The sequence below is a fragment of the Panulirus ornatus genome, chromosome 19 (genome assembly GCF_036320965.1).
Source record: "Panulirus ornatus isolate Po-2019 chromosome 19, ASM3632096v1, whole genome shotgun sequence".
Lineage (NCBI taxonomy): Eukaryota > Metazoa > Arthropoda > Malacostraca > Decapoda > Palinuridae > Panulirus > Panulirus ornatus.
The window spans coordinates 4,380,327-4,399,003 of NC_092242.1; the positions used below are offsets into that span (position 1 = coordinate 4,380,327).

An 18,677-nucleotide genomic window follows, 5' to 3' on the forward strand; every position below is an offset into this window, starting at 1 on the left:
TCCCTAAAATTTAATATATATATATATATATATATATATATATATATATATATATATATATATATATATATATATATATTGATGTAGAGGTTTGGTTTAGGGAAGAAGAGGGAGTGTTAAAATGGAGGGTCCGGAGAGAATAAGTTGATGGAAGGATGAAGTGAAAAATATTTTGAACATTCGGAAAGGCGAGAGGCACGCCCTCGATAGACTGAATTGGAACGATGTGTTATGCTAGGATCGATTTGCTGTCAAAGGAACGAACCGTGGCAAGTGAAACGTCCACAGAAAGGTGTGGAAAGGTCTGTTGGGCTTGTATCTGGATAGGGGGATGTGATTGTAGTGTACTACGCATGGCAGCTAAATTTGCGCGAAAGCGTCCGTCCTTAGCCACTTCCCTAACGGGCGGGTGGGGTATCGCCAAGAATGGATGAAGGCAAGCAAGGATAAATATATACACGTGTATATTTCTTTTTTCTTTCAAACTATTCGCCATTTCCCGCGTTAGCGAGGTAGCGTTAAGAACAGAGAACTGGGCCTTTGAGGGAATATCCTCACCTGGCCCCCTTCTCTGTTCCTTCTTTTGGAAAAAAGAAGGAACAGAGAAGGAACACGTGTATATGTATGTATATATTTGTTGTGGGCGTTTATGTATGTATATAAGTGGATTGGTCATTCGTCTGTTTCCTAGAGCTGCCCTGGTGAGCGGGAACTACGATTGTGTAATATATATATATATATATATATATATATATATATATATATATATATATATATATATATATATATATATATATAAATGCAATTACCGTCAGTAGGTTTTTATGGCCTTCACAATTCTAGTTCCTGCAACTCTTAATATCACCGCCATTACACCTTATGCTATAATTCGACTCTGCGTCGACAGTTAAGGCCTTCAGAATGACTGAGGTCAAATAGACCGTGATTAATCTTATGAAACTTTATCCCTAATTTCCAAACCCCTCAAGGTTCAACATACATTTCCATTTTTGAAAGGGTAGATCAAATTTATCAATCTCGCAGCCGGAAATTTTTACATTGGGAATGCGCAAATGTAATCGACGAGGAGTGTTTCGGCAGTACAATGCAAATAACGAAAATAGTTTGGGAAAACAATGTAAGAGGCCATATTACACCTCAGGGGATAATCCTGGCACGTCATGTTGGGTCGGGATGCGGGCGGCCGCCATCAGGCCAGGGACGCACCATACTAGGCTACTTGATCTCGCTGGGCTCACTACAGCAACTGCCACAGTGATGATCTTTTTTTCTATTAAATTTCCTTTTTAGTTGCAGATTTGTCTCCATGAAGTGAGTAAATATACCGTCCTTGTGGTCATTCAAATGTCCAGCAGGTGAAGAGAACGGCTATATGTCCATCATAGGATAGTGCAAGTGAACAGACTGAAGCCGAGCGAGACGGTGAGAGAAAGGGAAGGCAGGCAGGCAGGCAGCCCGCATGACATTGAAGTAACTCATAAGGTTATAGGTTACTGGCAGGAGGGTCGTCTATTGAGAGCATACTTATAAAAACCTGAAGCAAAGATGCTTAAGAAATAAGAGGTATAAATGCTGTTTTACAGGGAGAGGATAAGAGAATGGATGAGGATTCGCCTCCATAGACGGTAAATCTACCCAGTTGCTGACGCAAGTGACGGGTGTTGGACAGGACCCACAGACGATAGGCTTTCTTTCCCTTGCTTGCCTCCCTCCCCACACACCATCACCAGTGACTGGGGTTCCTGACAGCGTATCTGGCACCTCGGGAGATAACCACCACACCAGTTAAGAGTGTGTAACGCCAGCTAATACAAAAACGTGAAATGCATTGAAACAAACATTTGACAAATATTGTGCTGTTTTTCGAATGTACATAAGAAGAAATACCCAATAGTCTCCTGGTAAGAGCAACGCTCTCCATGTTATGTCGTTGTGGTCACGAACAAAATTAAAGATGTATCAAGAATGTCGTCAAAATTGTAGGCAAGGTTAGATATTTCGTGTTTCTACCTTGAAAGTTAATTGAACTACATAGTATTTAAAAACTGGGTGTTCAGTGAATTCTGTGTATAGTCCTTAACTCAAGAGAGAACACACTTAAACCTAGTGAGAAACACATGAAAGGTGTTACGGGTTTCCTGTAAACAGTCTTGACACAAACATAGGGATGACTGTAATTATTATCATTGAAGATGTTCATCCTACAGGATGGGACTGTTCTTGTATTACGGTGTAACAGCTTCAAGAACAACCCTGCCCTGACCACCGTAAACTCCTTCCCCCTCTTTTGAGCCGCACTACCTGCACTGGGTATATTTTTCCGTGTATCTTTAGTCTTTGGTTGTGGTTGGTTTAATAAACCGTTTCTTCCCCATCCTCTTATTATCATTATTCGTGCACGTGTGAACACTAAGCCGTCTGGCCTCTCTAATCTCCGAGAACAATGGCCACAGATCTTTAGTTATTAACCTTTTTGCCACGAAATATAAATCATTACATATTGACAAGATATTCATGACTTACGTTGCTTCCCGTGAAAAATGATTAGCCTTACGTTTTCTATTACGGTCCGTGAAAGCTTGAGTAGTGAAACGTAAATCTGTTACTAACCTAATGTGATGCATGGAGTCCCACGATTAGTGTGATGTATGGAATCTCCCATAGAGTATAAGTGTGATGTATGGAGTTCCCTGGTTATTGTGATGTGCGGTCCTCTGGTTTGTGTGGAGTCCTGTTAGTGTGTGTGATACGTGGTGTCCTGCGATTATTGTGGTATATGGAGTCCCCAGTTAGTGTGATGAATGGCGTTCCTCGGTTAGTGTGATGGATGGGGTCCCCAGTTAGTGTGATGAATGGCGTTCCCTGGTTAGTGTGATGGATGGAGTCCCCAGTTAGTGTGATAAATGGCGCTCCCTGGTTAGTGTGATGGTTGGAGTCCCCTAGGTAGTGTGATGCATGCAGTCCTGCGGTTAGTGTGATGATGAAGTGCCCCGGTTAATGTGATGTATGGAAGCCCCAGGTCAGTGTAATGTATGTTAAGGATCAGTTGGTGTTGCATAAGTTCAGGTGGTGTTTAAGGTTCAGTTGGTGGCGTGCAATGTTCATTTGGTATATATAAGTTCAGGTGGTGTTGTGTAAGGATCAGCTGGTGTTTTATAAGTTCAAGTGTTGTTGTTTAAGGTTCAATTAATGTTGTGTAAGTTTCAGGTGGTTTGTACAAGGTTCAGGTGGTCATGTTTACGAAGCTGGTTGTGATTGTGTACGGTGGTGATTTGTGAGGTTCAGTTAGTGTGTAAGGTTTAGGTGATGTTGTAAAAGGTTCAGGTGGTGGTGTGTTATTATGAAAGCTTCAGACGAAGTGTAGGGAAAGTTCAGGTGAAGTGATCTGGAAGATTCAGGTGTTTGGTTAAGCTAAGGTCAGTATGTTGTGAAATGTTCAGGTGCTATGAAAGGACCCTTAAGCGTCAGGTCAAAGGCCAGGTTATCATTACCCAGCTCACCCAATGGTCGTACCGTCGTGTCGTGGTTAAAGATCGTAGAGACGAACTCAGCAGGTTAATTATTTTCGATCTTCCAACCATTTCACTTCTGTATCACACTCCGTTGTTTTTTTCCTCGATTTTACTTAATTTTTGGCTTATTTTTCATTATCCATCTTTCTCTTTTAGTAGTTCTCTACGTTATTTCTTACTCCATCTTCCTTCTGTTCCTGTACCCTGCGTCTCACATTGATTTGTGTCACTTATTCCTTTTGCTTAGATCTCTTCTCCTAACCGTTGCGCTTCTTTCTGATATTTACTGATTTTCTAACCGCATTAATTCCCTTTTATGTAATAGGGTGGCTTGTCTATCCCACGGAAATTGGGCGTCCCCGCCGATCTGCGAGGGTTTGGTTAAGACCCGAACTTCTGCCACATTGATTCCCATAAAAGGTACATGATTATGTCCTCCATTCTTTCCCTCGGAAATGGGAGCTGATTTAATGGATAGATTTATCAATTTCTCACCCCGGGACCTTCGCCTCGCTATTCTCAACTATATATTTCCCCCTGAACATTATGTTTTCCCCTCTCAACACCTCTCGTAAAGCATCTGCATGAAAATTCCGAAGTGCAATTATCAGCCCTTGGTACTTTTCTTGCAGTCCATGTATATCACGTTGCATCCGCTTATTTGTCCTAATGTGTCCTATAATTCTCCCTAAGGGCTCCGTTCATTCCCCCAGGGTCCCCTTATTCCACCTGAGGGTCTTCATGTTGGCACATTCCTGCAGCAGTGACCGCCGCAGGTGCACGACTCTTGGCACTCTCTCTACTCTCGCACTTGCCACCTTAAAACTTTCTTGACACAATCTGGCGAAACATTTGGTAAATGAGGCCGACTTTTTGTCAGGTACTGAGATTCAGTGTTGCCGTGTGTTCCCGCTAGAAGTGTTGTTGTATGTCTTTGTAAGTACAGCAGAATGGAATGATTAAAATGAATTCATATGTTCTTTTACCACTATGGTATTTATGCTTGCAACTTGCTTGGGAAAACTGGACCTAACCCGATATAATCATGCGCTAAACTATGTCTAATGCTCTGATGAGAGAGCACGGGCTTTCTTTTTTGTACATATTCATCGAATGTGGCTTTAAATCATTCTGATACTGTGTACTTTACAAATTTAAGACAATAATAATTATTTTCTTCAGTGTAAATATTATTGCCGAAAAGCATGTGTGTGTAGTGGTGCCGGCTGGTGGCAGTAGTTGGAACTAGATGGCTGCGCGGGTCGGGTGCGCACTACACACATTCCTCCTTCAGTACTCGGGGAGCAGCCGGAGGGAGAGGAGGTGTGTGTTATGGTGTGTGGCTTGGTGTGAGTGTTGACCTTAAGTAGCCAAGATGGCCAGCTCGAACAAGGACGATTCGCTGCCTATGGAGCAGCGAGGCAGCCAAATCGTACATGTGCGTGCTGACAGTGACAGCGAGATGCAGGCCTTGTTTGAGGTAGTGCTCAAGCCCTCGAGCCAGGTGCCCCTGCAGAAGCCCTTCAAGATGCGCAATCTCCCCGCGTCCTTCTTCACGCCGCCCGCTCACCGTCAGTCTCCCGCGCCTACCATCACTCACTCTCGGGAGGGCTCGGCGGACTCCAACTACGGCGGGGGCGGCGTGGGCGGCATACGGGTGTCGGGCGCCATATCCCCCAACACCAACCCCCAGCCCCAGCACTTCCGCCACCACTCCTCGCCTGCGTCGCTGCAGCAGACGTTCGCTGTAGCCCAGCAGCAGCAACAACAGCAGCAGGTGGCCCACCTCAAACAGCAAAGTTATGAACACATCGACGACTCGGGTAGTCTTCCCCCGGGCTGGGAGCAAGCTAGAACTCCCCAGGGACAAATCTACTACCTCAAGTAAGTACGAAGGTGTCGTTGTAAGAGCGCACGGCCGCGGACAAATTGTGTGAAGCAAGCAAGTAGGTCCTGTTTGCTGGCAGGTAACATTTTATGGGATATGTGTCAGGATGTCTTTCACGTCATAGTTGCCTCAGTGCACAGTGCTCAGCAACAGTACCTGAGCAAGAGGCAGTAGGCGATAACCCAGCCATGGCACAACCTGGACGCAGGTGTAGCAATGTTCCGTTTTTAAAGATGCTTTAATCTGAGGTGATTGCCACTTCCCTTCTATGAAGGATATTTGATTGACACAACTAATGTTATAATTATGATCATCAGTTTTGGTAATTATCAGCAGTGTCGTGTGTACCTCTGGCTATTGCTCGTAGTCCCTCCGTAGCTGCATTTTTACCCACTCGTTCTGGTCCACGAGACTAGGTAAGGCCGCTGGCCCTCAAGTGACAGTAAATTGGGGCACGGGGGTCAAACGTCGGGTGACCTTATTGACCTCGTGTAGATAAGGGAGGTGATTCTCAGTGCTTCACTTGCACAACAGTGCACAACAGTGAAGAGATTATGTTGGCTGGGAAATGCTCACTGACGCACTTAGGTGCAAGGATTTTGACCAGCTTAGGATCACGAAATTTAACAACAATGGTCGCAGGTCTGACATGACCTAGTCACTTTTCTCTCACGTTTATACAGCTACAAGTCGTAGAGATCAGGATCATCCTGTAAATCATGATTCGTTGAATACACTTGTTATTGTTCCATAATTAGCGTTCACGTAATAAACAGGACAGCAATAAAAAAAGTCCGCTATCGTTTATCTTATCACGAATGTTATCATCAGGCAAAGATGGTGGTAGCAGTTCCTGTTGTCAAGGATGTTGCTCGGTGCATTTCGCTGCCTAACCATCCTTCCCTCGATGGCTGTGGCCTGATCAACCACGCTGACCATAACTTGCTAGAGTATCAAGAAATGAAATCGTTCTACATAAGTTACATTAGTGTTATGAAACGTGTCTTATGATTTTTTTTTTTTACCTTTGTATTTGACGAGGGAAAAGTGTAATCGTGAATACTGCCTTGGCTTTGGACGGAAAGTAAGGGGCATTTTAAGGTACAGCCAGTTGGTCATGTATACGGGAGGAAGGGTTGAATTTTTACCACAAAACACGTGGTGGTATGCCGGTTGGCAGAGTTGCTTGAGCACCAATTATTCAGATTGATTCATAATGTATTTTTATCTTTTGTAACCCTCTTTGAATAATGAGGAGGAATACGTAACGTAGCGGTTGTGAATGAGCTTCCTTGATAGTTTAGAAACAGTTTTAAAGTTATGTGTTCAGTCACTCTAGATTTATTATGAAAGAATGCCACAAAAAAGTGACGACTTGGCAACAGCCATTGAGACTTGCGTAGGCGGCGGGGTTGCCTAAAGTTTTGGCGGGAAAGGACAGCCCGAAAGTTTAAGCTGTCATTCCATGGGCTCGCCACGCTGATTCCAGCGCGAGGGAAATTCCAGCTTATTCCCAGTACCATCGCATGGAAAGTCATTTACACCGATGAAAAATCTGTCTTTAGAATAAAGGTATTTCTTGGGGGACAGTGGGGCGAGCATGTCGGCAAACTTGTTGCGTGACTGTACGGGAGGCGTCCGGGCCTGCGCGCGGGTGCCCCAGACCACGCAGGCGCTGAAGGGGACATCAACATTCCTGAGGGATAAAAGTTGCGACTCCTCAGTGGTGTGAGGACTGGAGCGGGGCCTACCGCGTCCCCTGGCTGCTCCCGCTTGTATGGCGCCTGTATGCTCACATGCTGAAACTCGACGAAACAAATAAATGAAGGAAAACTCAGAAATATTTTCATTATGTTGAGAGAAAATTCATTTATCATGTGTCATTTATGTCTTTCTTTATCTATTGGTTATGTACACCAAGTTTCAGTTTAAAGTACTTAACCTAGTTACAGTACAAACATGTTAATCCAAAAGTATTGGTATTTATCTTGAAATTGTCACTTGAAAGTACTCGTAATTGGATATATGGTAACAGTTATATAGGCTGATGATTAACTGATATACGATGGAAATGGGCTAAGCTCTCCAGAGCACAGTAATGGACGCCATCTGTCAGTAGGTTAAGGGTAGGACACTACAGTCATAGAGCAGCAACATGAATTTTATCATAGAGGCCTGATCAGCAGTGGCGTGGCTGCCCTTCCAAACTATTCCAGCAAAGGAATGCAGTGCGGCGTCCCAGATGGTGCGTACTGTATGTCATGTTGACACCTGCACGCACATACGCACTCACGTACACACGCACATACCCCCTCGCATTCCATAAGGATAAATTCAAGACACTACCATGGTACCGCAACTTTAGGGCCATACGATTGTGATGTCTAGATTGTGGCATATATATTGCCTCTCACGATAACTTACTTTATGTATCCTTAAATATCAGCATCGTTAGCAGTCACAAATGGGTCATAATTTCGAAATTTTGGGCGCGCGTCCCCTAGTAACTGGTGCCTGGCCGCGAACCTCCATCTTGTTTCTGGTGAATTCCTGAGACGGAAAAAGTAGTGGTCAGGCACTGGACGGTGTCCGGCCGGGCTAACTCAACATTATCCCGCGGGGAAGACTTAGAAGGGAATCACAATAGTATTGAATTATGTTTAAGGATTTTTTTTAATTAAGATCTAGGTTCATTAAGATACGAGACTTTTTTTTTGGTCAGTTTGATTTTTTTCTGTAATGATCATCGGATTGTAGTCCCCGTCATGTGTTTATATTTATTTTCTTGATTACGGTTTATAGAGATAGATTTATATTGTCGAAGTCATTACTGGTTTGCGTTGTTGACTCGTGTCTTTGTCTAGCGTTAGTTAGGACTTGTTTACCGTTACGTGTTACCTGGGGTGTTACGGATACCATTATGTAACACTCATGTATACAGCTATATTGCCTCCCTTTTAATGGTATTGCCATTTATTGTTAGTGTTACTGTTGTGACTCATAAAGTGACATATCTTAATGTACTTAATGTATTCGGACTCGTGTGTATATATATATATATATATATATATATATATATATATATATATATATATATATATATATATATTCCCACTGTTGCTTATTGTGTATGTACATGCATTTGTACCTTTTATTTGAATCCTTTGTACTCAATCCCTGACTTTTGTATTGTTACTTGTTATCTTGTATAAAATCGCATGTTACTTATGTATTGTTACGTTTTACAAGTGAAGTACAGCGTATCACTTCATCAGTTACGTCATTCATTTGTGTGATGTTACTGCTGTAACTTGTATGTGTAAAATATCTAGAATGTAATATGTATTTTTTGATTAATGTAGTACTTGTGCAATATTACATTTGTAACTTTTATGGTAGATCTTGATACGAAACACTTCAGAATAACATTAAGATTAGACTTGATGATTTTGCAGTGTTACTCAAGACACGGGTGGTTTTTACTCTTGTATTGCATATACTTAGGTTGTAGTACAAATTACTTCAGGAATGTTACATTTTATACGGTATTTTTATGCCTATGTCTGTTGTGAATGTATAAACATTTCCTTTTCTAAAGAATTGGTTGCTTTGACTTGAATTTAGATAGGCTACATTTGCTTCATCACTTGTTACTTTTATTGGTTTACTAATACGTGTTGGCTGTATGTCAAACCCTTAAGTAGGGAATTGTTAATGTTGACTTTGGTTTAGGTATGTTACATTTCCCATTATCACAGTGAGACGTGCTGAATGTTCCTTGTAGTGCTATTTAAGTATGTTGTGTTATATTCTTGGCATTATTTGTATTACAGTTGTTTACTTGCGTAATGTATTTGTTACCCGAGGAGTTTTACGCGTGTTGCTTGGATTGTGTTACACCTTTGTGTTGCATCTTATTTTTCGGTTTCGGGGGATCTCTGGGAGAAGGCTTGAAAACAGCCCCCGAAAGTTCAGGCGGACGGGGGAACTACTTTGATGCATTAACGCCATTTAAAACATGTGTCAGTGACTCTGACCGTACCAAAGATTAATGGAGTTTGCGACAATTTGCAATACACAATTGACGTAAACATCTGAAATGTCTCAGAGTGTTTTCGTTCACGGGTATTAAGGTAGTTCCCCCCCCCCCCACTCAGATTTTTCCATCTCTGACCTCCCCCCCAAACCTGCAGGTATTCCAAGACACAGTTAGTGTTCGAGACGTACACCTGAAATTGATTTTATCTATTTTTTTTTTTTTTTTGTTCTGACGCCAAGAGGGCGAATCTATTGTGCACTTCTACCCTCAGTGATTTTTTCCATGATTTCCATGATTAGCAAACTGTTTACGGTATGGAAGGGATGTGTCTAAATCCTCCAGGACACCATCGTTGTCGGGGTAATGCTTACACATGTTGTGTATGGTGGGGGATTGTATGTGGGGGTTTCCTTGATTCTGACATGGTCAGTATGTGTATACTCCTCCCGGCAGGGTAGGAAGAATCTGGTGCCAGCATTGTGACCACATCTTGTACGCTGAGGATCGTGCCAGCTCGTGTGGCTGTGGGAGGACAAGAAGCAAACGTTATTTGACCTTGCGTCGCGGGAGATGGTTGTGTGTTGTGCAAACCTAACCTGATCTAACTTAGCCTAAACCAACGTAGCCTAACTAAAAGAAAACGTATGGGGGTGAGGGCAAGTCATCAGATGAGACCCTCTTCTCATTTTTTATTTTTTTTTTTTTTGGAGAGCACAGGAGCAGTGGCCAGGAAGTAACCAGCACACCGTACTTGATTCCGCTGTGAAGTTAAGAATGGGATGGAAATCAGAGTCGACTCAACTGAACGGTTTACGCTACGGTGGAGACCTTCAGTGGAAAACGGGATGAAAGCAGGATCTTAAAGTGGGCGAAGGAATGGAATATGAGAAGGTATCGGAACGCAGGGTACTGCCGCTCCAATGTCATAGTGGCTAAAGTAATTTTACAAAACATGTATAATAAAGTTCAAGAGAGATGGGGCCCCACTGGGTGTAATCTTCCTCCCACGCACAGCGTAAGTGGGCCAAAACAATGGAAGTTGAAACTTCATATATATATATATATATATATATATATATATATATATATATATATGTATATGTGATACGAAAATTGTAATAACACATTGGTAAATATAACATGAACGTCCCACATTAGAAAAGAAAACTCTTGAATAATTCGATGAGCCGTTGGTATATTTCGGTCTAGAGTCAAGGACCCTCATCACACGAAAAAGGCAGACAGACAGACACAGACAGGCAGACAGACAGACAAGGCCTAAATGTTAGGTCTACCTGCAAATTTCCACCTGTCATGTAGGCAGTGGTCACCTGCTCTGATCATGGCTTCTGCCATTGAGGAGATTATCCCCCCCCAACCTCTCGGCAGGTCATTGTGTGTGGAGGGTCACATGTCAGGCATCTTAGATCACGGGGTTGCGCCTCCGTGACTTGTCGTCCTTCAAGCCCCATATGGCCGGTCTATGTGGCCTAACTTTAGGCCTTGTTTGTCTTTTCATTTTAGTCGCCTGAAGGAGGTTCTAGACTCTGGACCGAAATATCTTAACGGCTCTTCTAATATCTATCTATCTATCTATCTATCTGTCTGTCTGTCTGTCTGTCTGTCTGTCTGTCTGTTTATGTATCTATCTATCTATCTATCTATACATATATATATATATATATATATATATATATATATATATATATATATATATATATTATCCCTGGGGATAGGGGATTAAGAATACTTCCCACGTATTCCCTGCGTGTCGTAGAAGGCGACTAAAAGGGGAGGGAGCGGGGGGCTGGAAATCCTCCCCTGTCATTTTTTTTTTTAATTTTCCAAAAGAAGGAACAGAGGGGGCCAGGTGAGGATATTCCAAAAAAAGGCCCAGTCCTCTGTTCTTAACGCTACCTCGCTAATGCGGGAAATGGCGAATAGTTTAAAAGAAAAAGAAAGATATACATATATATATATATATATATATATATATATATATATATATATATATATATATATATATATATATATATGGAGTTTGGTAAAGTGTGTGGAAGAAGAAAGTTAAGAGTAAATGTGAATAAGAGCAAGGTTATTAGGTACAGTAGGGTTGAGGGTCGGGTCAATTGGGAGGTGAGTTTAAATGGTGAAAAACTGGAGGAAGTGAAGTGTTTTAGATGTCTGGGAGTGGATCTGTCAGCGGATGGAACCATGGAAGCGGAAGTGGATCATAGGGTGGGGGAGGGGGCGAAAATTTTGGGAGCCTTGAAAAATGTGTGGAAGTCGAGAACATTATCCCGGAAAGCAAAAATGGGTATGTTTGAAGGAATAGTGGTTCCAACAATGTTGTATGGTTGCGAGGCGTGGGCTATGGATAGAGTTGTGCGCAGGAGGATGGATGTGCTGGAAATGAGATGTTTGAGGACAATGTGTGGTGTGAGGTGGTTTGATCGAGTAAGTAACGTAAGGGTAAGAGAGATGTGTGGAAATAAAAAGAGCGTGGTTGAGAGAGCAGAAGAGGGTGTTTTGAAATGGTTTGGGCACATGGAGAGTATGAGTGAGGAAAGATTGACCAAGATGATATATGTGTCGGAGGTGGAGGGAACGAGGAGAAGAGGGAGACCAAATTGGAGGTGGAAAGATGGAGTGAAAAGGATTTTGTGTGATCGGGGCCTGAACATGCAGGAGGGTGAAAGGAGGGCAAGGAATAGAGTGAATTGGAGCGATGTGGTATACAGGGGTTGACGTGCTGTCAGTGGATTGAATCAAGGCATGTGGAGCGTCCGGGGTAAACCTTGGAAAGCTGTGTAGGTATGTATATTTCCGTGTGTGGACGTGTGTATGTACATGTGTATGGGGGGGGGGGGGGGTTGGGCCATTTCTTTCGTCTGTTTCCTTGCGCTACCTCGCAAACGCGGGAGACAGCGACAAAGTATAAAAAAAAAAAAAAAAAAAAAATATATATATATATATATATATATATATATATATATATATATATATATATATATATATATATATATATATATACATATAAATATATAGTGTAATTTATAAGTCCGTGGCAATATCCATCAGTAATGATAAGTTCTAATGGACTAAATTATAGTCGGATACCATCATTATTTGCTCAGGGAAATTTTATCATTAGCGTTATTTCCAGTATTAACTTCAGATACCGTACGTGTTAACTGAAATTTATGGTTTATGCTTCATCAGTTAACATAAAATGTCAGTTCAGACTCGTAACTGAAGATAGAGAGAGAGAGAGAGAGAGAGAGAGAGAGAGAGAGAGAGAGAGAGAGAGAGAGAGAGAGAGAGAGAGAGAGCTAATTGCAAGCAGCGTGTTGAAGCATCAGTGGCGGAAGTAACCATATTAAACTTACTTGTGGCTTAAATGAATTATAGCTTCCTCCCCACCATGTCTGCCAGAGGCTTCACTATATATATATATATATATATATATTTTTTTTTTTTTTTTTTTTTTTTATACTTTGTCGCTGTCTCCCGCGTTTGCGAGGTAGCAATATATTGGAAAGGATCACAATTTTGCGTGTGACCAAGTATACATACGTCTCTTCGTTGTATATCAACTGACACATTTCTCAGTTGTGACCCCCCTGATGATGTGATTATTACACGAAAGTGCACCTGGGAACTTATCGTATTTCATTTTCCCCGTAGACTCTTAGGAATATATATATATATATATATATATATATATATATATATATATATATATATATATATATATATATATATATATAATATATACGTGTAGGAAGAGAGGAAAGTGATTGGTTCTCAGTGAATGTAGGTTTGCGGCAGGGGTGTGTGATGTCTCCATGGTTGTTTAATTTGTTTATAGATGGGGTTGTTAGGGAGGTAAATGCAAGAGTTTTGGAAAGAGGGGCAAGTATGAAGTCTGTTGGGGATGAGAGAGCTTGGGAAGTTAGTCAGTTGTTGTTCGCTGATGATACAGCGCTGGTGGCTGATTCATGTGAGAAACTGCAGAAGCTGGTGACTGAGTTTGGTAAAGTGTGTGGAAGAAGAAAGTTAAGAGTAAATGTGAATAAGAGCAAGGTTAGTAGGTACAGTAGGGTTGAGGGTCAAGTCAATTGGGAGGTGAGTTTGAATGGAGAAAAACTGGAGGAAGTGAAGTGTTTTAGATATCTGGGAGTGGATCTGGCAGCGGATGGAACCATGGAAGCGGAAGTGGATCATAGGGTGGGGGAGGGGGCGAAAATTCTGGGGGCCTTAAGAATGTGTGGAAGTCGAGAACATTATCTCGGAAAGCAAAAATGGGTATGTTTGAAGGAATAGTGGTTCCAACAATGTTGTATGGTTGCGAGGCGTGGGCTATGGATAGAGTTGTGCGCAGGAGGATGGATGTGCTGGAAATGAGATGTTTGAGGACAATGTGTGGTGTGAGGTGGTTTGATCGAGTGAGTAACGTAAGGGTAAGAGAGATGTGTGGAAATAAAAAGAGCGTGGTTGAGAGAGCAGAAGAGGGTGTTTTGAAGTGGTTTGGGCACATGGAGAGAATGAGTGAGGAAAGATTGACCAAGAGGATATATGTGTCGGAGGTGGAGGGAACGAGGAGAAGAGGGAGACCAAATTGGAGGTGGAAAGATGGAGTGAAAAAGATTTTGTGTGATCGGGGCCTGAACATGCAGGAGGGTGAAAGGAGGGCAAGGAATAGAGTGAATTGGAGCGATGTGGTATACCGGGGTTGACGTGCTGTCAGTGGATTGAATCAAGGCATGTGAAGCGTCTGGGGTAAACCTTGGAAAGCTGTGTAGGTATGTATATTTGCGTGTGTGGACGTATGTATATACATGTGTATGGGGGGGGGGGGGTTGGGCCATTTCTTTCGTCTGTTTCCTTGCGCTACCTCGCAAACGCGGGAGACAGCGACAAAGTATAATAAAAAAAAATAAAAATATATATATACACTCGAACATAGTGGATATGAACGCCCACTTTCATACAACACATGATACCCTCCAACAGCCAGGTTTCGAACCCAGGACCTTTATTTATTTATGTTTGTCATCGCCCCAAGATTTATCATGAAAGGATTCTGGAATGACTCCAGACCGCTTTTCCAGGAACTGCTCCAGGTTAAAGAGTGTGCTACTCCCAGTAGCAGGGAAGTGATGGATTCCTTTGGAGTGAAGAATTCTTGGAAGAGACTGTACTCTTTCGTCAATAGACGATCGTACACCCCCTTGCCGAACGTGACTTTTCTGTCTCGCGATGTAACCACAGGCAGGCAGAGTCGGGTAACACACACACACACACACACACACACACACACACACACCCGCTCAAGGGGAGGATGAAGGCTTGAGTTAGGTTTGGGCCGACTGCCGAGCCCAGAATTCGAACCCACGCGGCGATATTTGCTGCAGTGGTGTTTGCAGCAGTGATGTGTTTGCTGCTATGACGTGTTTGCTGCAGTGATGTGTTTGCTGCAGTGGTGTGTTTGCAGCAGTGATGTGTTTGCAGCAGTGGTGGTTGCTGCAGTGATGTGTTTGCTGCTGTGATGTGTTTGCCGCAGTGATGTGTTTGCAGCAGTGATGTGTTTTGCTGCAGTGATGTGTTTTGCTGCAGTGATGTGTTTGCTGCAGTGATGTCTTTGCAGCAGTGATGTCTTTGCAGCAGTGATGTGTTTTGCAGCAGTGATGTGTTTGCTGTGATGATGTGTTTCTTCAGGTGTTTGAGTGATGACAGCTGTTTTTGTATTTTTTTCATGATGTTACGTGTTGGAATCACTCCTATCGCTTTATTGGTTACTTGGTGTTTACTTTTGTTGCTTGTGCTGTATAAGTCTCCCATGTTCGCTCTTGTGTATTACATATATGGTGTTTGATCAATTATTGCCAGATATTACACTCTTGTTCTTTCTCGTTCTTATATAATACTTTGTCGCTGTCTCCCGCGTTAGCGAGGTAGTAGAAGGAAACAGACGAAAGAATTGCCCAACCCACCCACATACACATGTATATACATAAATGCCTGCACGCACATATACATACCCATACATTTCAACGTATACATACATATACATACACAGACTTATACATATATCCATGTACATATACTCGCTGCCTTCATCCATTCTCGTTCCCAAAACTTTTGGCTCTCCTTTACTTGATATTTCGTTCCTGTGCCTTCATATATTATTTTACTAATGGTTTATTTGGTGTATAGTTTGATGGTGATTTTATTAACTATTAGAAAATTTCAACAGAACTTCGGATTTGTGAGTGTGATGGGTGTACCCCGTTTTCTGTCGACCTCTGCAATGTACGGGTTGGTGCCACTTCCTGCTGTCTGTGGCTCCCACTCCCTTCGTCTATCATTATATATATATATATATATATATATATATATATATATATATATATATATATATATATATATATATATATCAATCTGTCCTCTCTAGTGTCATCCCATCTTTTCTATATTTGTCGTCCCTATCCGCTCACTTCCCTACCCTCCCCCACCATTTTTCTTTCCATTTCCCCACCGCTTGCCCTTCCTCTCCCCCAATATCTCTTCATCCCTTCATTGAGCACCACCCCCAGCACCTCCCTTACCCTAGCCCACCCTCCTCACCACAGAGCCTTCCCCCTTCCCCCCACCACGTAACCCAAGCCCCGCCCATAAATCCTGGGTGTGAGAGGAGGTCAAGTGTGAGGCGTGACACTTGCCAGGTGCGTTATAGGGTCAGTGGGGGTCAGCCGCAGCCCTTCTCCTCCCCTGGCTGGCGCCTCACACCCATTGCCACCTTCCCCCTTACCCCTTACCACACGCCTCTCCCTTTTCCCCCTTACTACCAGCCGCTGGCGCCTCTTATCTGGGTTCTTTGGGGGGTCTACTCTACCACCCATCACCCAGGTCCTCTTGTGTCTTCACGCCTCCAGCCTCTCCTTGGGCGAGTTTAATGCGTACTTGTACCCGGGTAGAGGCAGGTGTGGTGAGATGCGATGTTGGACACACGCACACCCGCAACACCTGCTCAAGGGACGGGCGTGACACTGTCATACACATGACTCACACCAACACCTGCACGAGGCACGCAACTGCACAAGGGACGGGACGAGCATTCGACGTGGCACCCTTGGGTCTCCTTGCTCACCGAGGCGGTGTGGGAAGCGGTGGCATCCAGGCCCACCGTCGTCAGGAAGTACAGACGGGCGAAAGCTGTGATGATAATGTTGGGTTGAATTGCGTCATCTTTTGAAAGGTGGAGGAGGTGAGGGTGCGTGTCCGGGCTGCTGGTTGGGTGGCTGTTGTTTTCAGTTCTTCACGGTGTTGGTTGGTTGTCCTGATGTGTTTATGTGTAACACAGCTCCAGAACACTACGGTGAAGCCCTAGTGCACGACGGTACGACCTTTAGGTGTCATGATTCCTAGATACCCCTACTTCCCAATTAGCTGTTACTCTCCAGGTTACTGGCCACTCCCCAGGTACCACCACTTTCCAGGTGCCGGCCACTCCCCAGGTACCGCCGCCACTTTCCAGGTTACCGGCCACTCCCCAGGTACCGGCCACTCCCCATGTACTCCCTCTCCCCATGTACCGCCACTCCTTAGTAAACTCGACTTCCCGTATTGTCATATACAACAGATCACCTTCGAGACGCGGCAGCTTGGGATGCGACAGTTTCTACACCGTTTCTCAATAATTTGTAACCACTTGAGTTCAATTCTGAAAGTCAGCTGACTCGTAGATGGGCCAAGGAGGATACTCGCACCGTCCTTAGGATGGGACGTAGCAGGATGATGCTTGGGAGGAGAGGGGGAGAACTACCGCACATTGTGGTGCATGTAGTAGAAACGTCATTGGCGCTGTTTTTGGTTAAGTTATCCCGTACGAGAAGAAAACGGGGCTGATCTGGTGATGGGTCAGGCAGGTGAGCGAGGCTGAGGAGCCGCCGCCCCCCCGTGGTGTAGGGGCTGGGTACTTGTTTGAGGAGGGAGAAATGGATGGGGTGGGGCCGTGTGAGGGAGGTGACGGGGGAGGAAATGCGCCGAGACGGACCCCTCCTCGCGTGGGGTGCTGGTGTCGACCCCCTGGGGGTGGGTGTTTGTCCCGCTGTAGGGGTGTTGGTTACCGTCAGGGCTTGGCTGGCCCCCCTTACCCTCTCTTCCATCCTCCTCAAAGGCCAGGTCCGTCCTGGGACAAAACGCGTTTGTTACCGACGGGGAGAGAGAGAGAGAGAGAGAGAGAGAGAGAGAGAGAGAGAGAGAGAGAGAGAGAGAGAGTCTTCCAAGGCAGCCTGGAGGGCGAGGGTGTATGTAGGTGGCGCTAAGGTAGCACCATCATTCGAACGTTTCCCGAACGTGTGCGAGTGAACGTGGGCACACAGGACCCGGGGGCAAGGGGTCGGTCTGGGTGATCCTCGTTCGTTCTCGTACAACAGACTAACTGCCTACCACACTGCACCCTCTGATAGCCTCTTTGAACGTCACTGAAACTGATCTTTTTTTTTCTCTCTCTCTCCGTTGAGGTTTCGCGATTAGGTGGCGTTCCTGAGCGGCCGGAGACTATCACTAGAAGAGGAGTGAATAATGGGATTCGTAAGAGAACGAAATAGTCCTGTGGTTAGTTACTGATCATGAGTCATAGCGGGCCAGCCCCGGGGGGTCGAACCCCCGCATGGGCTCGAACCGTGGGCATGGCAGTCGGCTCACAACCAGCCCAGGTGCTCATCATCCTTCCCTCAGGGTTGGTCGATGAATGAGTACCTGGCTGAAGCTAGGGTGGATATGTGTGTGTGTGTGTGTGTGTGTGTGTCCCATACTGTGTACGGTTAAGTGTTTTTGTATATTTCTTTGTATATAGTTTTGTTGGGAAGGGAGGATGTTGGGCGGGGGGGGGGGGGGGGGCGAACGGACCACGGCTCACTGCTGGTGAAGCATGTGTGTGTGACCTGACCTCTTGACCTGCGGGCTTGTGGTGTGGCCAGATTGACACTCGGATAAACATGTTACCATCGTGGTTACTGAAAAGAAGTGGTCAGGTGTCCACCTCAACATTTGTGTTGTGTTTGTGGGTAATCGAACGACTTTATTCCCTTTCTGTCGGGGTTGCAGTGTTGCCAGGTCCTTAGTATTCCTCGCTGGAGTGAGTGTCGTGCAATACTGCCTCAGGGTTCACATAGGTGTTTAATGTACGTATGTAGAGGGGAACAGCTGG

General features: G+C 44.2%; 1 protein-coding gene across 5 annotated transcripts in view; it reads left to right on the forward strand.

The window, feature by feature from the left end:
• Window positions 1–4,812: 4,812 nt before the first annotated feature.
• The window catches only part of yki (Transcriptional coactivator yki), a 204,147-nt gene continuing 190,282 nt past the window's right edge, over window positions 4,813–18,677 (forward strand). For all 5 annotated transcript variants that reach the window (XM_071673501.1, XM_071673504.1, XM_071673502.1 and 2 more), the window contains exon 1: window positions 4,813–5,417. In XM_071673501.1, coding sequence (XP_071529602.1) covers window positions 4,909–5,417 — 509 coding nt within the window. In that variant the 5' untranslated portion in view covers window positions 4,813–4,908. The remainder of the gene's footprint in view (window positions 5,418–18,677) is intronic.